Raw genomic sequence first — 20,389 nt, forward strand, 5'->3', positions numbered from 1 at the left:
GATCGCCAGCTCCACCCCCTTCCCTTCAGCCTGCCCATCTCCCATGAAGCATCAACTCTTCCCTGGTCCTTGGGAGGGAAGCCTGTACTTAAGGTTCAGGTTCACCACTTAGGTGAATCTGCCGGCTACAGAGGCACATCTTCCCCTTGGGATGAGACCTGTGAACATATCTTCCATCACAAATCTGGAAAAAATGAAAGAAGGGGTGACTGATGGAACTTGTAGGGGTTTTCCAGTATCCTTCTGGGGTCCGGCTCAGGGAAAGGTGGAGGACCCTGGCGGCGGGAGCAGGGTGAGGGGCGGGCCGGGAGTAGGGACAGGCAGTTTTCAGAGCTGGGGGTAGCGTCTGACTGGGAGATTGCTCTGCTGTAGTCATTTGTGTCTTGTGAGCCTCCATTTCCCCATCTGTGTTTGGACTTCTTGTCCTGCTTTGTGCTCAGTTGCTGGGACTTGGACAAGGGCATGGCTCGAGCCCTAGGGCTTGTCTTGGCCTCGACATTTGTCCACTGCTTTGTTGTGGTATCTCCTACCATCGAGTAACTTCCTATCTGCCTGCCTGTCTCTGGTGAGGACAGCGAGTCCTCCGAGGCAGGGCCTGTGTCTTGCACTTTGCTTGTTTGGCTCACAGAATTAGGGCATGTGGCCAATGTTCAGCAAATACCTAACCAGTAGACCCAACTTTTAGCTGCACAGTGCATGGTCATCCATGCTTCTGGCCCCATCTTTCCTTGGGTTAAATGAGGTTCCACATGGGGCTTGGGGCTGATGCCTGGCCAGATGTGGGCTTCATAGGCAGGCACAGCTGCCCTCTTGCCCCTCCAAGGAGGGGCACACCCCAGGGCCCCCGGGGGGAGTGAGGGGGAAGGGAACCCTGTTCCCATCTTACCATCTTGTCTCGCCACTTTTCCTGGGAGGTGACAGGCTGTGTCCTGGAAGCCTACTGTTGGATCACTTGTTTGGCCCTCAGTGGCACAGGACAGACAGCCGTCTTCAGCAGGCTTGAGGGTAAACAGACCTCCCTGGACCAGCCTCCCATGTAGAGTGTTTCATGGGAAACTGAGTTCTGCTGGGGGACAGGATGCAGCCACATGAGGAGCGGGTTTCGCTCTCCCGCCTGACCCCTGGGTGACTTGGAAATCTGGTGCCACTTACCGTCCTGCCTTTGAGCCTTCCCTGGCCACACACAATGTACCAGGAGTCTGAAAGCAAGCCTATTCCAGCAACACTAGGCGTTTAGAAACTGTAAGTTTCTAAGCCAGGAGCATCTCTAGCTTTGCCTGTGCACCCGCTTCACGTCCACGTCCATGGAGCCTTTGGACCCAGAACCCTGAGACTTGGTAGGGAGGTGGTGTTATTCCCATTTTACAGGTGAAGAAATGGAGGTCATGACCTCTAGGGCGGGGGATAGCTGATCTTGTGCAGGCCTGAGCGCTCACTATTCCTGCACTTGGCTAAGAAGATTGAGGGCTGTCAGAGCCTGGGCTGGGGGGCTGAGGGGTTAAGGAGACTTGAGAAATGCTTTTGCTTAAAATCACAGCCCTCGTGTAGGAGCGAGGGAGCGAACCGTAGTCCTGATACGTTCCGCCTCATGGGTTTCGTAATGGGGCTGTCTCCCAGGCACGATTCTCCTGCTGTGCCATCCTGGAGAGTTTCCATTTCCTGTCACCCAGCCTGTGCCTGGTCCTGGGCCCCAGGTCTGGGCCCGGGAGGCTTTTCCAGCCCCCACACCACTGCTCACCTCACCCAGCCTCTCTGCGTGAGGAAGGCCTGGCTGTACTTTTCCGTACCTTCAGCACAAAACGGCTTTCTGTTTCTTCACCCCGGTCATGTCCACACCCCAGTCAGCTGGGGATGGGAGGTGGGCCGGGGGGCCGTCCGTCCCTGCCAGGCAGAGAAGGCTGAGGCGGCTGTGCTGGGTCTGGCCCTGTGCTTTCATGACCTACGTGGGGAGGGGTGGCCCTGGGGGTGGGGAGGGGCGCTGGTTGCATATATCTGGCTCCTGTTCCTAGCCCCACACCATTTGGGGTTCGTATCTCACCTCTGTGATCTCCAAATAAGGGGCTTGTCGGCCAGAGCCCCTGATGCAACTGGTGTGTGAAATGCAGGGAGTCTGCCCTTTAGGACAGATCTCCCCTTGTATCTGGCCCAGGGATTCTCACAGTCGCCGCCAAGGCACTGCGGTCTTGACCCTTGTCTCTAACTGGGACTCTGTCTTCTGGTGGGATTTGATTTGGGCTTTGGGGGCCATGGAGGCAGAAGCTGCCTCCCACCCGCCCCCACCTCCCCACAGTGGGGTTTGTACCATCCACCCCAAAGTGCCCGTGCCACTTGGCCGGTAGTTTCTGGTACAATTTATTCCAGGGAGGATGGAGGCCAGCTGTTGTTCTTCTCCAGCTGGAGACTAAACCAGAGGAAATGGGCTTGGAGTGCAGCCGGAGGGATTTAGGTTAGAGTCCGACAAGAAGGAAGGATTTTGTGACAGGTGGTTGGCCCTCAGGAGGATCCCGCAGGGGGCTTTGTGCAGGGGCAGGTGGGATCATGCTCAGAGGTGGTGGGGCCAGGATTGGGTGCTGGGGCTGTGTGTGGAAGAAGCAGGTGGGGGGGGTTCCTACATAGTGGAGAAACTCAAACTGCCTGCTCCTCATGCAGAATTCCTGCCACCCACCCCCTAAGACCCCTCTGGGCTTTTTTTTTTTTTTTAATTAGTGAAGGGGTTTACAGTTTAACCATCTAAGCATCTTAAACAAATTATAATAAATGGGTAAGCTTAATAATTCCTTATCATCAGAACCCTAGGCTTCAAGGGTGGGTAGTTACTTATTACCCAGAGCCACCAGCCGCGGGTGAAGCAAGAAGGAAAGGAGGAAGGAGCAGGTGGAGGGGCTGCCCTCGAGGCCCCTGGGTGCAGAGGAGTGTGCCGGTGGTCTGGTGTGCTCTGCCGGACGACGAGAGGTGGGCGGTGTCAGCCACAGCTCTTCTCTCAAGGGTGTGGGTGTAACCAAGAGGCAGGAATGTGGCTGGTCTCATCGGGACAGGTTTTGTCTTTGCCCCATGGAGGCAAGAGTCCGGGGGTGCCAGTGGTGGGGAAACTCGTCCTCAGGATCCCAGCACGGGAGCCTCGGGAAGTGGGCAGCTGTGTCCAGAGGGACAGGGCTGGCAGCCACCAGGGCTCAAGAGAGCTTCGTGGAACAGAACGTCCTGTCCCCCCGCTGGGGTAGCGGGAAAGCAGGGTCATGCACGGGAAGACCTGTGGCCCTCACCCTGATGTGCCTCCTGGGCTCCCACCTTTCCCCACCCACCTGCCTCCTTCCTCTAAAATCCTGGTCGTTCCAGAGTCTGCAGGGCAGCTGACTCACCAGGGCTAGGACCTCTGGGGGCTTTGGCCTTGAAGACAGGTGGGGTGCGGTGACTCAGGGGAAAGGCAGTGGGGCAGGGAAAGAGCCATCAACCCGGGCTGCCCGCACCTACCGGGACTGCCCTCCTTATCCAGTGGAGCCAGAACCCACCCTAAATACACCGGCACTGCTCCGTGTGCCCTGGAAGGGCTGGTTGTGAAAGACATACATCTCAGACACTCAGTTACTCATTAATATTGAGTGATTACTAGTGCCAGGTTCTGTTCTAGGGGTAAGAGATGAGTGAGATCTGCCTTCTGAGCTCACAGTCATTTGGGGGAGATAAATGGGGGGCCAGATAACAGATACCTTAGGAGAATGTCTGTAGCCATAAGTACTGTTCCAAGCCCTGGTCTTCCAGGTGGTGGTAGCCAGGAAGGAAGGCATTGCCGTTGACAGCCCGTCTCTCATGTCCACAGCTCCGGAGGCCCCGTCCAGCAGGTGTATACCCCCAGAGTGGAGGTGGCCTGCCCATCCCCCCTGTTCTTTCCACGTTCACTTTTCTACCTCTAGTACCTGTCTCGGGAGCACCGCTTGTATGCCCAGCCGTGCATTGTTTCACGTAACCTGCACCCCAACCCAATGAAGTCTTGGCACCCCCACTTGCCAGATACGGAAAGTGAAGTTCAGAGAGGGGAGAGGACATGCCCCAGCTGACCCTCTGGTGAATAGGAGAGCCCAGATTTGAATCCAGGCATGTCTGCTTCAAAGCCCAGGCCTTTCCTGCTCTGTCCCCGTGCTGTTCGTGGAGGGTCCCAAACATGATCTTTGTGATTTTGAAGTGGATTGGCCATCCCAGTTTGTGTTGTCCAGGCCAGCGTGCAGACCTGAGCTCTGGAGGATGGGAAGCAAGCTGGCAGTGTGGAGCGGGCGGGGGGTTCACCCCCACTGATGGTGAACTAGATCTCCCTCAGGTCATCAGCCCTGGATGGGGAGATGGCAAGTCAGCAGTTCCTGTGACCTCCTTTGTGGCCTGCTCCAAGGCTGTTTTTAGAAACCTTGCATGGATGGTGACTTCCCGTGTTTGCTCCTTCCACCCCGCTGCAAGGTCGGGGTAAATCCAAGAGGCATCCTGGGAGTTGGGGACAGGGAGTGTCAGCATACGCTCGTCCCAGATGACATCAAAAGTGGATCTGTGCAACACTTTCATAGCTCTTCACCACCAGTTACCTGTGCCTACCTGTCTGTTGTCCCCTTCCCTGCTCCACTTTGGTTGGCATTTCGCAGCCCAGTCCTGGGATGGGTGGTGGATGGTCTGGTTTTGGGTGGAGAGGGCCCTCAACTGAGAGTCGGGGGATTCTGGCTGTCTCTGCCCAGTGCTTTGCCATCACCTTGCTGTGTGACTTCTCACTAGCCCTCTCTGATCGATTTCCTCAGCTACAAAATGGGAATAGGACTATTTTGCCTTCCGACTGTCCATTTTGCCTTCCTTTCCTCCAGGGTCTCCGTCTTAAATGGCTTTGGGGCTAGAGGAGTTCTAGGTGGGAGAGGTGCCTGATGATTGTGGGTTTGGGCGAGGAGGAGGGAGACACCATCTCAGCGCCCTTCCTGGCTTCCTTGTTAGAGCCATTGAGTGGGGCTCAACAGAGAGGTCTGCTGGCTTGCTTGGGGAGGACAAGCCAGAAGCTGAACACGGTGCAGGGTCCTCTTACTCTCTAGCCCCCACGTCCCTGTGGGGGAGGCAGGGCACTGTTCTGCCCCTCTGGCGTGCTGGAGTGGTCCTGGCTGAACAGTTTTCTCTGCATCTGTCAAGGCAGATGTCAGACACTCCCAGGATTTGGATTCTGGGGGCAGGGAAGGAGCCAAGTCATGACCCCAGGCCCCAGGGCACAGCATCCCAGGTAGGGAGCAGATAGCACAGGGCCACGGGCACCCCCAGCAGGACAGTGGGTGTGAACTGGTGGGTAGAGAAGCTGAGGTGGCTAAAGGGTGTCCCTCTTGTCATTAGGTGTCTCAGGACATCTTTCGGAAGATGAAGCAGGAGGTGGATTTTGAGGATATGGCTGCAGAGGGTCATCTTTGTGTGTGGGTGGGTGGGAGGAAACGCTTTCCTAGCCCCATGGCCAGCTCTCAGTTGGCAGTGCTGTGGGACCCGAACCACGCCAGAGAGCTCCCCTGCGCCTGCACACGCAGGCATTTCCAGTCTTATGCATCTGCTGAGCCCTCCAGGTGCCTGAGAACACTTGCTGACGTCCCATCCTGAGCTCAACCCCCACCAGCCCTTCACTGTTTGCTTTAGCCAAACCTGCAGCCCTCCCAGGTCAGCCAGTCCCTGGGCTCAGCTCTCATGGGAGGGGCTCCCAGCTGCTGGGGGGTTACTGTCCCAGGCAGAGAACAATGGGGGCAGGGTCACCTGCCTTGTTTGTATTGTCCCTCCTGAGTACAGACAGGGCTCCCGGGCCTGAGAAAGTCGGAAACCCAGAGATTTCTGCTGAAAACGTGTTCACCTCTGGCATGGGCTTGCCCCCGTGAGCGTGAGATTGAGCAGTGCCTCTGCACTTCGCAAAGGCCACTGAGAGATGGTTCAGGAGTGCGTGTGAGGGGGAGGCCGGCTGCAGACTGGAGGCCAGCCGTCCTTCCAGGCCTGCTGCCCTGGAGCCAGGCTGGACTCTGGCCTCCTAACAGGAGGGAGGAGGATTTGGGTCTGGGGCAGTGGCTTTGAAATTGGCTGTATATATTAGAGTCACCTGGGGCTGCTTTAAGCATCCTGGTTCCATGCCCCAGACCATGTCTGGCTGATTCTTGAGGTTAGGACCCAGGCAGGAGGACTTTCCCGAGGTCCCGCCAGACAATCTCCACGTATAGTCCGGGTGAAGCAGTAGTTTAGTGACCCCTAAATGTGCACTGAGGGTGGGGTGGTGGGCCACTTGCCACTTTGCCTAATGAAGTTGCGTGGGTTTCTGTAGGTGTGACCAACACTGCAGGGGATTGTGTTTTGTACACAGCCCCACCCGAGACACCTGGGCTGTGGGAGGACAGTTCGGACCAGCACTGGCACTTTACTTTAAGGACCAGAGAGGAGGGGAGGCAGTGAGGCGCCTTCTCCATCCTGTAGTGGATCCAGGGGATGCGAGGAAAGAAGTGTGATTGAGGAGCAGGGCTCACTCCTGACATGGGCGGCCTGACTTGCTGGTGGCTCAGGAGGAACTGGAGCTGGTGGCCAGTGAGCTGAGTCTTGAGCATGAGAATGTATTCTCTCGAATGTGCTGTGGATGGGGGCGCTTCGGAAGGGCTGAATTGGGCTCAGAAGTCACGGTTCTGGGCAGAGGAAAATATGACATGTACAGACAGGGGGGACCCCAGCAGTCTTAGGCCAGCCTCATTTTACGAGAAGGAAGCAGGCAGAGGTCAAGCGTTCCTGGAGAATCTCGGCAAGTGACTGGCAGAGCGGAGCTGAACCTGGGTCTTCAGCCATGCGTTGCCATCCTAGCATACCTCCAACAGTTTGTCTTTCCTTCTTCTAAAAACATTATAATTACTCCAGGTAGGCACTGAAGCAAAGCTGAAAGTTGCAGATAAGCAAAAAAGAAGTTAACAAAGTCCACACCACAGTAGCTGAGGTCTGGTCTCAACTGAGACGTTGTGCGGCCCAGCCTCCTTGGGTTCTGGCACCTGCCACAGACACCTGTTCCTTCCCCGGGAGCGACAGGGCCTGGTGAGCCAGGTTTCAGGGTGGCACCACCTGGCCCTTGCCAGTCCCCTGCTCCTAAGGCACGCCTGCCCTCCCAGCCACACCCTGGTCACCTGGGCTGAGGTGAGAGGTCGGCGAGAATGCTCAGGACAGGGAGGTGGCAGCTTGGAGCCCCGTGGACACACCCGTCACCCTGCATGAGGCAGTGAGGGGCCACCCATCAGAACCCCCGGTGGAGCTTGTTCTCTGCCCAGGGCAGCTGCCGAGGACATCTGCCGGGGCGGCCCAGGCACCATAGACATGTAAACTCCCCGGTGGTTCTGTTGGGCAGCCTGGACTGAGAGCCACTGCCTCGAGACCTGTGTGGTATCTCAGTCCCTGAGCCTCAGTTTCCTCATCTGATAACAAGCCCAGGAGCCCCCTCCCCCACCCCATCCCCAGTGAGGGAAACCTAGAGAAAGCTGAGCAGTGCAGAGAGAGAGAGGGTGGAGTTCAGGGAGGGTTTCACTAACAGTCTTCAAGTCTCATTAGTCTTAGGAATAAGATCATTAACGAGTGCTCACCTTTGGGCCAAGATACTTGTGATCTGCCAGTAGTCCGAGAAAGGACTAGCCCGGCAGCTGGACAGACTCGCCCCCAACACGTCCACTCCCGCTTCTCAAACTGCTCTAGGGGGTCCCCACACAGGCTCTGGGGCCCTCCTCCCCTCCTCCTTTATCTGTTCATTAGTTCAGGTGTTAAAGGATTTGAAAAACATTGTTCTAAACAAGCCCAAACTGCAAATACTTGCTTGGAAAGCACCCGAGATAGGTTTACTAACCTCTACTTCCGTCTGTCCTGTTCAGAACACCCCACCCATTGCCCCCTGTTCTGAGGGGTTCTTTGTTAGACTAGGTGGATATAGGGACAACACGGACATGCAGGGAGAACCCAGCAGGGGCCGGGTGGTAGGTGGACATCGTGAAGCTGGGGGCAGTGGGGCGGCGAGCTGGGACTGGGGCTCAGACAGGCTCAGCCCCTCCTGGCAGGCACAGTGTCGGGGGTCATAGCGTGTGGCATTGTTTCCTTCCCAGCCTGCCTGCCTTGCTTGGCTGTTCGGGAAACCGGCCAGGGTGCCTGGGAGCCTCTGGGTGGCAGAGACCAGGAGAGATGGGCCTCCGGAGGGAGGAAACAGGACATCTTGGGTGGCGCTTCTGCTTCCTCCAGGGAGAGCTTTAACACACACCTGCGCCCCCAGCCCCTCTGACTCCAACTGATCCCCTGTCCCCCTCTTGAGTTGTTTTGGTCCCCATCGATGTCGGAGAAGTCACCCTGTGCCCCAAGGGAGCAGACTGATCAGACTGAGGAAGGGCAGCTTTCACTCTTAGAACAGAAAGGTGGGAAAAGGTGGCAGCTGTGAGGAAGCTTGGGGACAGTGTCCTGTTCTCATCCAGGCCTGCCCTCCAGGTGCAGGGGAGTTAACTCCTCACCTTTTGATGTAACCTTGGGGACGTGTGGTCTTTCCCGCCGGGTCTCAGGTCCTCACAGGGTCTGGTCTCCTGATGGACACACGTACCAAGTCATAGCACTGACTGCAGATCCATTCATTCAGTGCTGACGATGATGTCCTGCCTACTTTCCGTATGCTCAGGGTGGGTGTTATTCTTGGCAGATGGAGAAACTGAGGCTGATAGGCTACGTTATTTACCCAGAGACTTGCTGTTAGCAATTGGGAGCTCCCCTAGATTCACTGCCAGGTCAGTGCCACAGAGCGGGCATGAGAGCCGTCTGCCTTCTTAGATGCAAGGCTCATGCTGAGCTGCAGAGGGGCTTTGTAAGCATTCCCTGAGAAAGGTATGGGCTTCTTACTAAAGTATTGCTACCAGGGATGACTTAGATTCCTTTTTCTCCTCCCTGCTCACCTGCTGCCCACAGGACAGTTTGCCCAGGGGACCACCTCCCCTTCCTGCAGAAAAGACAGTCCTTCAAGTCTCCCCAAGGACTCTCCCAGCCCCACTGCCACTCGGTCTGTCATCTTGGCCTTGGCCGAGGGGGCTTTCACCTGCCTCCCTCACCCCACCCCTTCCCCAGCCCTTTGCCCCTCTCAAAGTCTAGCAACTGCTCCCTCCCACCCCGCCCTCAGTTCCACTTTGTGGCAGGTGGTTTCTGTGGCCCCTGTAGCCAGCCCTCAACCCCACCAGCCCCTACTCTTGCTGGGGTCTGCTTCTGCTTCCCGCTCTCCTGCTGGATAAAGACCTCCACCTTGTCGCTAATGAATTTAGTTAAACCCAGCTGCAGAATGATGCTGGGAAAGTGTTGAAGGAAGGACACCGGAGATAAGTTAGTCTAGGCCAGAGAACATGCACCCATTTCAGTTAATTTCCTCACCCACGCTCAAGTATTTGTTGAGCATCTACTATGTGCCAGGCAGTGTTCTAGGCACTGGGAATACAGCAGCAGAAAACAGATCAAAAAGCCCTGCCCTCATGACGCTTACATTCTAGGGGAGTCTGCATTCCTGCAGACATTTCTCTCGCGGTTGCTTGGGAAATTGTGTTCTCGAGACCTGGCTCCACTCCTTGGAGCTAAGAAGCACCCCCCCTGCATCCCCTGCACCCCCTCTCCCCATCCGTAGGTGGCACGGGGGGCTGAGAGCCAGACCACCCCAGTTCACTCCCCAGTTCCACCGCTGACGAGCTGTGTGACCTTGGGCACACTACTTCATTAGCCTGTGTGCCTCATTGTCCTCATTTGTAATTGAGGGTAATGGCCCCCACGTTTTAGGGTTGTAAAGATTCAGTGAGCTAAGTGATTTTAGATGCTTGGGTGGTATCTGTCACTTCAGTGCTCAAAATCAGCTGCTATTCAAATATCAACTATTCTATCTATGAAATAAAGATTAATAAGCGTTTGCCCTGCCCACCTCAAGGCGGTGCCAGGAGGGCCGGGGGGAGGAATGATAAAAGTCCTTTCTGGCTTGCCGAGCACCTTGCCGGTGCGTGGACCTCAGGGTGAAATGCAGCCAGGGACGGGTAAAGGTTGGTCGGCTTGCACCCCCTCCACAGCCTGTGGGTCCAGGGGAGGTTGGCATCGAGGAGGCTCCTTACGGCTGCATCCCGCATAGCAGGAAAGAGCTCTGTGGCCCATACCGGATGTCTGCCTGGAAGCTGGAGGCAAGGTGGGGAGTAGCTCCCTGGGTGCCAGTTAGCTGCCATCGCCAGCCCGGCTGCCACCCCAACTCCGGTGCCCCGTCCCCACGCGCCCCGGGTGGATGAGGGGAGAGGCCTGACCTCAGCCCCACCTGCCTGGGTCTGAAGGTGGGCTTCAGCCCTGGGACTGCGCACTCGTCAGGCTGAGTCTCTCCAGGAAGGGGAGGCCTGGCAGCTGCCTCTGCCTGAGAAACTCCGGATCCCCGGGGGGTGCAGAGCTGTCCGGGAACCCGTATTTCGCAGACAGTGAGAGCCCAGGAGGGTGGGGTCAGGGCAGCTGGTTGCCTGAAGCCAAGGCAAGGGCATGTCGCCTCCCTGGAGGCCTGGCCAGAAATGCTGAGCTTGGGTCAGAGTGCATGGACTGGTTTTAGGGCACTGTTTTCTCAGCTGGTGCAGAGGGATGGAAGTGTGCACTGGCCTCCTTCCTGTGGCCTTTGTGGGAAGGGGCGGCAGGGGAGTGGAGGCAGGATAACCGCATCTAGTCAGGGCTTTGAGCATTCTGACGTTAGGCTACTTACTTAACCTAAGGCTTAAATTTTCATTTGCAAAATGGAAAAAATTATGGTTTCTTCCCAGCAAGATTCTGTCCTCATTGAACACGCTGAAGGCAGTAAAAGGTGTTAGCACCCAACACTTGGTGCATAGAAAGCCCTCAATAAATCACAGCTACTTGATGATGAGGGCGACCCAGGAGGGCACTCTGTTCCACCCCCGAACAAGAGCTGGGCCCGGGCTGTGTGCAGTACCCTCTTCTCCCAACACTCTCCTGGGTTCTGTGGCAAAGGAAAATATTGTCTCGTGTGAATTTGGGAGCCAAGTTAAAGAATCCTGTGAGCGAACAGGGGCCACCGCCTCCTGTGAGAGCTATTTCCCTAACCCTGGGGACAGGGTTGGCCTGGCTCCCCCGTGCCACTCTCCATAACCCAGGGATGACCTCAGTCCTGGGTCACTTTCCTCACCTGCCGAGTGACACCTGGCAGGATCACAGGAAGAGCCAGTTAGGTGACGTGTGTATATACACCCCAGCAAGGGGTGTCCACCATCCAGGAGCACAAAAATCCTACTTCACGCCCCAGCATTGGGATGGAGCCAGGCTGATTCCCAGGCCAGCTGCTGGGTGCCCATGGGCAGAGAGGAGGCAACAGCAGGGGGTGTTGGGCGTGTCCAGGGGACAGCTGGAGCCGTGAAGGGAGGCGGGGGGAGCCCCACTGACTTACAACCAGACAGTCCAGAAGCTAGCCCAGTTCTGCCATGTAACCTCTCTGAGCCTGCTTTGTGACCTGACCAGTGGGCAGAACTGCCACAGGATCGTTGTAAGGGCTGGTGGTGCATCTAACCCTGGGGACACTGGGACCCTTCTGAGTGCCCTTCTCTGGATGACCGTGGAGAGATAACAGAGGTCCTGGGGAAAGCACGTGGGACTGTGGCCCCCTGATAACCCGGGCCAGAGGCTGAGGCTGCAGGCTGTGCCCCAAAGGGCATAGCATTGGCGGGGGGGAAGGCAAGAGACCCAGCTTGTCTGCCGCAGGGCCCCCAACCGTAATGCCCTCTTTGGTTACCCTGTTTTGCCCCTCTTCCGTTTGTGGTGTCTCCTCAGCACTTACTAACTGATCCCCAAGTCACAGATTGCCTTTGGGCAGGCTGGGTTTCTCAGCGGGGGCAGTGTCAGCACCGCGGGTTGGGCTGTCTTGTGCGTCCGGGGGCATCCGGCACCATCACCTGGCATAGATGGGTGGGAGGACAGGGATCTCATCTCCTCGCAGCGCCTCCAAGGTGCCTGTGGCAGCGTCTCACACAGACACCCCTCCCCACTCAGCATTTCCAGACACTCCCAGAGGGGGCTGCCACCCCACTGAGCACCCCTGGGTCCACTCACACCTTCAGCATCCCTGTTGTGCTGTGCTCTAAACACTTTCTATTACCGGAAGTGGGGCACTGCCCAGAGCCGTGCATTCTCAGGTAGCTTGTTATCCAAAAACGCCACCCCGGCTCCCTCTCGGTTAGCAGATCATGTGAGGTCCGACACCCAGAGTGGAGCAGAGGTCCCCGTGTGCGGCCCAGCCCTCAAGGGAGAAGGTGCTGACACTGCCTGAGATTTTATTTACTTTTCTAGTGTTTGCTAGTTTGTGGTCAGCTGAAACCCAAGGACTTCTCCTGTGGATCCTGGACTGACCTTTTCTAACCCAAAGTGTATGACATGAAAATAGTAAAAGAGAATCCTGTCTTGTTAGTTTGGGCCCATCTTCCCCAGGCGAGGTGATTTTGAGTTCAAACTGCTGTTGCCGTGTGTTCACTCTCTCCCCGATCCGGGCCTTGTCCCCAGCTTTGCATCCCTTGCTGATTAGACTGGTCAGCCCTCTACGTATGTCTTTTCTGTGTTGTTGATTAAAATATGGAAGAGGCCAGGCCTTTAGCCTGATCATGGAGGCCTCAGGCCAGGTTGATAAAGATCAGTACCTCTTGGTTGTTTATTTGCCTTTGAAGGGGCCCAAATTAATCCCAGCTCCACCCTGCATCTCTCTGTCTTGTCCACATGAAATATCTGCAAGCCCATCTGTTCAGCTGCCTTGCTGAAATCTAGATTTACTGCATTCCACCCAATTTCAAGGGTTTGCAACCCCTTTGGAGCGGGAGATGCACTTAGCTGAGCATGACGGGTTCTTGACGAACCTGTGCTCGCTTCTAGTGCCCACCAGTTCCTCTTTTGAATGTGCCAAACATTCTGCTGTCCCCATTTAGACATCTGTGAGGACTCTGGTTCGAGTTTCTAGAATACACCCCTTTCGTCTGTGTGAGAAGAGGGACAGCGCTCATGCCGCCGAGACTCCATGAGGAGGACCAGACTCAGTGCCCCATATGCATCGTCCTCTGCTCAGTGGTGCAGCTTCCCTTTAAATGTTACTTTCGTCTGTCAGGCTGAGCTCCCCTTCGTCTGTCATTTTGCGCTCTACCCTCTCCACCCTACAACGGGCAGCTGAGATGACAAAGGGCCAAAGGGAGCCACCATCTGTTTAACATTAAGACACGGGACCCTGCTCCTGCTCATTTTCCTGCCTCGGACATAGGTTTAATTTTTTTAGAAAACCTTTCAGATGGACCCAGAGGCCCCTTGGCATCTAGATGTGCTGGCGCTCGCCCCTGGAAGTGGCCCGGCTGGCTAGACAGCCAGCTCTCTGAGGGGAGGGCTGCAGGGAGACCGCTCCCTGGCCTGCAGGGAGATATTCTGGAAACGCCGCAAGGAGGCCGGGCAGCGGGTGGTGTGATTTGATGGCCTGTCAGATGAGCATGTCATCATGGAAAATTCTTTATGGAATCTGCAGATCCGTTTACACGGGTCTGCTGCTGCTGGGGCAAACTGCTCGTGCCTTCAGAACAGCGCCAGCCCCTCCCTTGTTTCCCACTGGACTTCAGTCGCACCGCGGAGGGTTAGAATTGCGGGCTTTCTGTCTCCCTCTTCCATCCCTCGCCCTTCTGTCTTCCCTCAGTCCCAGGCTTCAGTTTTGTAGAGAATTGGGCTGAGTCTCCTGGTGTCTGGATTGGGTGGCCCACCCTAGGGTCCCCCTCAGGGGCAGAACTGGAACTCCTGGCTTAAATCCCGGGCCCTGCTGGGGTCCATGCCCTGCTATCTGCAGGTTGCAGTGAACGGTGGCAGGACTGAAGGTTGGGGAGGGTAGAGGCTGTTCTCAGCAGGTTGAAGCAGGTTTGGCAGCTATTAAAGTTCCTGGAATAGATAAGGTTTCTTCTGGGGCCACCAGTGGACTTCCCCAGGTGGCCTCTCACCTGCTGCCCACAGTTGCTGGGAGCCCTGTGGGGACTGAACTGATCGCATGATTTTGAGTCACCCTGAAATGTACACACCACTTCTGGTGATCTGTCCTGGCCTACACCTTGAAATTGCTTGGCCCAGGGCAGAGAGGGGGATCCAGACAAGAGAGGGAAGGGGGAGCTTGTAGGGAAAGAGGGTAGAGTCCCAAGCACGGGGAAAAGGAAGCCAGCTGATGCAGTGCGTACTCCCTCAGAAGACAGATCCAGGAGGGCACTGAGCTGGGGCGAGGGGTGATAGGGGTCCCTCCCAGGTCTGTCCCGCGGTAGAAGACTTCTCTGTGGAGGACTGGATAGGGCATAGGCATCCCGTGTTTCTGAATCACATGTGCCTTCTTTGAGGCAGAACCGTCTAGAACAGTGGTTCTCAAAGTGTGGTCACTGGCCCAGTAGCAGCAGCAGCATCACCTGGAAACTCATTAGAAATGCAAATTCTCTGACCCCTTCCCAGACCTGCTGAATCAGACTCTGGAGGTGGGGCCCAGCAGTCTGTATTTAACAAGCTCTCTGGGTGACGCTGGTACATGCTAGTAAGTTTGAGAAGCACTGACTCCGTGAGAGAACGGACTTTAGGGACAGAGTGCCTGAGTTCACATTCTTACCAGCTGTGTGACCCTGGGCAAATCACTTAACCTCTCTGATCCTCTATAAAATGTTTCATCATCTATAAACTGGAGACAGTAATTGCCACCTTGTTATTGTGATAATTCAATAAGAATGCTCATATGGAGTTGCATCCACTGCTGGCACTTTGAAATCACTTCGCCACTTTGTGTCTCTTGTTCTAGGTAGTATCTGATGCTGCAGGACAGGGCGTGGCCATTACGGGGAATCAGACGTTCAACAACTGGAATTGGCCTAATGCAATGATTTTTGCCGCCACGGTCATCACTACCATTGGTAAGTCTTCAGGGACCTCAGGACACCCATGTCCATGCCCTCGCTCCACAGAACCTTGTAAGAGTCCAGCTCTGGTCCCATGGCCTTCAGTTGCATTGTGTTCTTTGAACATTTTGCTGGGGATTTAGTAAGTTCTTGGCGACTGGCCACGCTTGGGAGGCTTCTCCAGGAGTGCTCACCTGGGCTGTTGGAGCAGAAATGACACAGCCTGATAGCCCGAGCCATGCAGGGGGTTGAGCAGGTTGCGCACTGCACCACCCCAGCCCATGCTTGCTCACTGGGCTGGGTGTCTCTTTTGGTTATCTATGGCTGCATGACCAACCACCCCAGACTTAGTGGCTTTTAAAACACAACTTATTATCTTCCGCCGCTCTGTGGGTTGGCTGGGTTCAGCCGGTTGGTTCTTCCTGGAGGTCAGTAATGGCAGTGGCTGTCCTGTGTCTGAGGCTGGAGTCAGCCAAAAGCACTACTGGCTAGACATCTAGGACTGCTTCTTCCATCACACGTTTGACAGCGGACCGTGGCTGTTGGCTGAGAGCACGGCTGGGGGTGAAAACACAGTGACTCGGGCAGCTTGCAGTATGGCAGCTGGGTCCAAGTGGGGAATTCCCAGAGAGAGCCTTCCGGGCCATCCCGGAGAGAAGCAACAGGGCTTGTTAGACCTAGCCTATCCAGCACCATTGCGCCACGTCTGCTGGCCAGGCCGGCCACTGCAGCCCAGCTTCTGACGCCGGCCTGGCCTGAGCAGCAACATGCTCTCACAGGAAGGGATGGGATTAAGAATGGCCATCTTTAGAGACCACCTCCCGTGGTGCCTCTGGGGTGTCTCCCCAGAGAGGGCTCTTGGTAATTTGCACAGTGGTGCCGTATAGACTAGTGGAAGGCTTGCTAATGATGAAAGCTTTGTCCAGCAGGAAGCTCCCAGTCTGATGGAGGAGACATAGCCCATGCCATCCTACTTGCTTTATAAATGATCACAACCAAAGTGTAATGAAGTGAAATTTCATTTCTTAAGGAGTGATACTAGATCAATAGCCAGTAATCGTCAAGAACGTGGCTGTGTGGATGTGGGTGTAGGTATGGGTGCATAGTGGAGGCAGGGTGAATCTGGGTGCATCACCCCCGCTGTGACTTTCTGTGCCTCACTCTCTTCTTCTTCCTCAGGCTATGGCAATGTGGCCCCCAAGACCCCTGCTGGGCGCCTCTTCTGTGTCTTCTATGGTCTCTTTGGGGTGCCGCTCTGCCTGACGTGGATCAGTGCCCTGGGCAAGTTCTTCGGGGGACGTGCCAAGAGGCTGGGCCAGTTCCTCACCAAGAGAGGCGTGAGCCTGGTATGTCCCCAAACCCTGGGGGCTGGGCAGTGCTGGGGGGACCCTGGCAGGTGATGGGAGGATGGGAAAGATTCGAGAATGGACAGAGGTGCTAGAGTGGGGACGGGAGGGCAGTTTCGGGGCCCCCGGCCCCTGGGTGAGGCTGGGAATGGTGCTCCTCGCCCTTTGCTAGGCGGGTGAGCCTCCTCCCGGGCCTGGTGCCAGCTGGCCTCCTGCCTGGCTGCCTCCCCGGCTTTCCGGGCGCCCCTGCCATGCCCCCGGTCCCTGCCGTGGCTCTGACTTGGTCTCCCCACCCCCACCCTATCAGCGGCAGGCGCAGATCACATGCACAGCCATCTTCATTGTATGGGGCGTCCTGGTCCACCTTGTGATCCCACCCTTCGTGTTCATGGTGACCGAGGAGTGGGACTACATCGAGGGCCTCTACTACTCCTTCATCACCATCTCCACCATCGGCTTCGGGGACTTCGTGGCTGGTGAGTCCTGCCCTCCTCCCCGTGCCTCTGCCTCTCCGCCTTCTCTTTCTCTGCTTCTCCACGTGCAGTTCAGCTGACCTTAATGAGACCCCAGCAGGTGCTCAGTGTCCTGGGCAGCAACCCTCCCCCCGCCCCCGAGGGGTCTTCTGTTTCCCTTTCTTTCTTGGGTCATAGCTTTTCCTGCTTCTTCTCCCTCTGTTCTCCCCTGTCTCCTAGGCCTAGGTTCACTAGGGGCTGGGGATAGGTCCTTCCCCACCCCCTGAAGGGTTTGAGCCTGTTACCCAGAAAGCCCCGGAGCCAAGCCAGGGGCCCCCTTCCTGTCCCAGAGCTGCGGGCCTTACCTCCCGTCACAGGAGTCACAGGAGCGGAGGGAGCTGGTCTAGAGGTTTGGCTCACAGGCCTGAAACTTTACTCTTGCCACAGGCAGTTTAGAGACAAGAGATGCCTTCTCCTAAGCTGCCCCACCCTCTGGGGGCTGGGACAGTCCCTCCCACTCCTCCCCTACTTAATCCAGGCAGGTGATAAAATTCTTTGGCCCCAGCCTCTCCGAGACTTGTGCCTGTGGCCTGCCCTGCATCTTGGCCCTTCATCGTTTTGACCCCTGTTTGGCTGCATTGACCCAGTGTTCTCTCAATGCCTCCTGCCCAGCCGATCCCAACCTTTGCTCCAGGGGCCTCCGGTCCCCCCACCCACCTACCCCCACCCCCCCATCCCCCCACCCCCCCCGGCCAGGGGCAGGCGCAGGTCACTATCCTTCTCATTGTAAGGGGAGACTCCAAATGTGAGGAGGGGCGGCTGAGTGGTGCGGGGAACAGGAAAGAGGCCCGAACACTCTCCTGACCTCGGCAGATCAAGGCCTGCTGTCTTGGGAGATAAAGTTAGACAGAGGCACAGCCCTGCCATTGTCTGAGGGACCCTGCACGAACAAGGAGAAGCCTTTGCACTGGAGAAGTGGGGTGTATTTTAGCCATACTTTCTCAGCTCTAGCAAGACCTCAGACCTCTCCCTGTTTCCTCATCTCTAAGCTTGGTTTAAAAAGAACAGCTCCTACCTAACAGGGTGGTAGAAGATCAAATGAGTGCTAAGGATAGGGCCCAGCTATGCTAGCATGCGCCCTGCTTGTCATCACACCCTGCCTGTGACCAAGAGCCCCGAGCATTCCTCAGAGACACCTCTTGTCTCCAGGGGCAAACACAGCACCTGTCTTTAAGGGACCTCTCATTTTATGAGGGTGGTATAGTCCCTGCCCTGCGGGAGCCCCATTCTGGAGGAAGCCCCTTTCCCCTAGTCCCTTTTCCAGACTGCCCCCAGTTGAAAGGTGGGGTGGGGGCAGGATATATAATAACGCAGATTAGTGTGCCTAGAAATGTAAAGTTAAGCTAGAAATCTCATAATGCTGGAGTGTAGGAGGTCAGTCAGAGCTGTGCAGGGTGACCCGGGAGGACACCCTGGAGCAGGTGTTGGGAGCCTGGCCCCAGAGGAGGAGGAGGTGAAGTGGCAGAGCCCTCTAGACCACGGGAAGGGCCAGCCTGAAGAGGACAGAAACAGGAAGTCAGGGGGCAGCCAGACCCCACCGAAGGAGAATCAAGGCTTTCCAGAATAGTTTATGCTGGGACCGGTGCACACAGACCTCTTGGCCCAACCACCAGCCCAATTCATATTAAAGCAGTGAGTCCATCCCCAGCAGTGAAGATGCCAGCCACTCGCTCACTTAATTTCCATCCTGGTTTTAACTGAACTATAACATATATGCCCCCGAAAGTGCACAAAACAGCTAGATGTGGTACAGTGAATAATCGAAAGGCAAACATGCATGAACTATTGTCTGACCTGTGTGTTGGCTGCATTAACAACCTCCCCATCGCCTTGGACCTGGAACCTACCTTACCCTAGGGAACCACTCTCCTGACTTCTGACAGTTGAGGACACTGAGGCTCAGGCAGGTTGGGGACTAAGATAGGGACATGAATGACTGGACCGTCAGGATGATAGAACAGTCTGGTTTCTAGTCCTTTCTTTCACCGTGCATCCCATTCTGTGTTCTGACGCTGTGCCTGCTCTCAGAGAACCTGGCTTTGGCCTTGACATGCATCCAGGTCCCTGCTGAACTTCTTCTGACCCTCGGGGCTTCCTGTCCCATCTGCAGGTGTGAACCCCAGCGCCAACTACCACGCCCTGTACCGCTACTTTGTGGAGCTCTGGATCTACCTGGGGCTGGCCTGGCTTTCCCTCTTCGTCAACTGGAAGGTGAGCATGTTCGTGGAGGTCCACAAGGCCATCAAAAAGCGGCGGCGGCGGCGGAAGGAGTCCTTTGAGAGCTCCCCACACCCCAAAAAGGCTCTGCAGATGACTGGGAGTACGGCGTCCAAGGACGTCAACATCTTCAGCTTTCTGTCCAAGAAGGAGGAGACCTACAATGACCTCATCAAGCAGATCGGGAAGAAGGCAATGAAGACGAGCGGGGCTGGGGAGAGGGTCCCAGCACCGGGGCTGGGGCCTCAGGGGGCTGGGCTGCCAGCCCTCCCCACTTCCCTGTCCCCTCTGGTGGTTTACTCCAAGAACCGGGTGCCCAGCTTGGAAGAGGTGTCTCAGACGCTGAAGAGCAAAGGCCATGTGTCGCGGCCCCCCAGCGACGAGGCCGGGGCAGGGGCCCCCAAGGAAGGCTCCCCGACCTCCGAGGTGTTCATTAACCAGCTGGACCGAATCAGCGAGGAGGGTGAGCCATGGGACGCCCAGGACTACCACCCGCTCATCTTCCAGAACGTCAGCATCACCTTTGCGGACGAGGAGGCCGGCCTCTCGGATGAAGAGACATCCAAGTCCTCCATAGAGGACAACCTGGCTGGGGAGGAGAGGCCCCAGGAGGGGGCCGAAGCTGAGGTGCCCCTGAACCTGGGCGAGTTCCCCTCGTCGGACGAGTCCACCTTCACCAGCACCGAGTCTGAGCTCTCTGTGCCTTACGAACAGCTTATGAACGAGTACAGTCCGTCCGACTGCCCCAGGGGCACGTGAGGCGGGGCCGGCTCCCCACCCCACCTCCGATGGCTTCTGTCCCCCTCATCCTGGGGCGTCCTACCATGGCTGGGACCTCCGGCCCCTGGTGGGGGGCAGCCCTGGAACTGGGAGTGGGGGGCCAGGGGCCTTCCTCACCTTCCATCCCCTCCGGCTAGATGCTGCGGGTCAAACTCAGCGTGCACCCAGGACAGTGCCTCAGTTCTCTGGCTGAGTGGGCACCCTGGCGGTGGGAGGCGTCTGGCCTGAGCACGGCTGGTGTATTTGATGGTTCAGAGACACGTATGGGCTGGCAGGTGACCCTCCGGGAGGCCTGCACCTGCATGGGTCTTCGGACGTCCTTCGGCTGAGCATGTCACACGGCTCTCTGAGGCTCGGGGCCCCAGCCATTTGAGTTCACCAGTATTAATGAGCTCCTCTGTGCCCAGCACAGAGCTAGCTATTTCAGAAAGAGAGGAAGCGGGGGGCACTGTGAGCCCTGGGTCCTGCCTTTGCAGGAGGTACAGCAATGGTATGGGGGCACTGAGCACTTCAGCTCCTCAGCAAATAGCAGGGTGCTGTGTGGGGTGCATGTATAAGCATCCCCCAACCCCACCTTATCTGCCTATCAGGCCCTACTGCAAAGCTCAGTAGG

At 56.6% G+C, this 20,389-nt stretch overlaps 1 protein-coding gene across 1 annotated transcript in view; it reads left to right on the plus strand.

Annotated features, from left to right (window-relative positions):
• KCNK5 (potassium two pore domain channel subfamily K member 5) overlaps positions 1-19,755 on the plus strand; it is a 35,764-nt gene extending 16,009 nt beyond the window's left edge. The window contains exons 2-5 of the mRNA XM_028120755.2: positions 14,825-14,936; positions 16,101-16,267; positions 16,575-16,743; positions 18,890-19,755. Of these exons, the coding sequence (XP_027976556.1) occupies positions 14,825-14,936; positions 16,101-16,267; positions 16,575-16,743; positions 18,890-19,755 (1,314 nt within the window). The remainder of the gene's footprint in view (positions 1-14,824; positions 14,937-16,100; positions 16,268-16,574; positions 16,744-18,889) is intronic.
• The last annotated feature ends 634 nt before the right edge of the window (positions 19,756-20,389 follow it).

This window comes from Eumetopias jubatus, unplaced genomic scaffold, assembly GCF_037043125.1.
Source record: "Eumetopias jubatus isolate StellerSeaLion01/CBP00866 unplaced genomic scaffold, mEumJub1_p1.0 scaffold_6, whole genome shotgun sequence".
NCBI classification, from domain to species: Eukaryota; Metazoa; Chordata; class Mammalia; order Carnivora; family Otariidae; genus Eumetopias; species Eumetopias jubatus.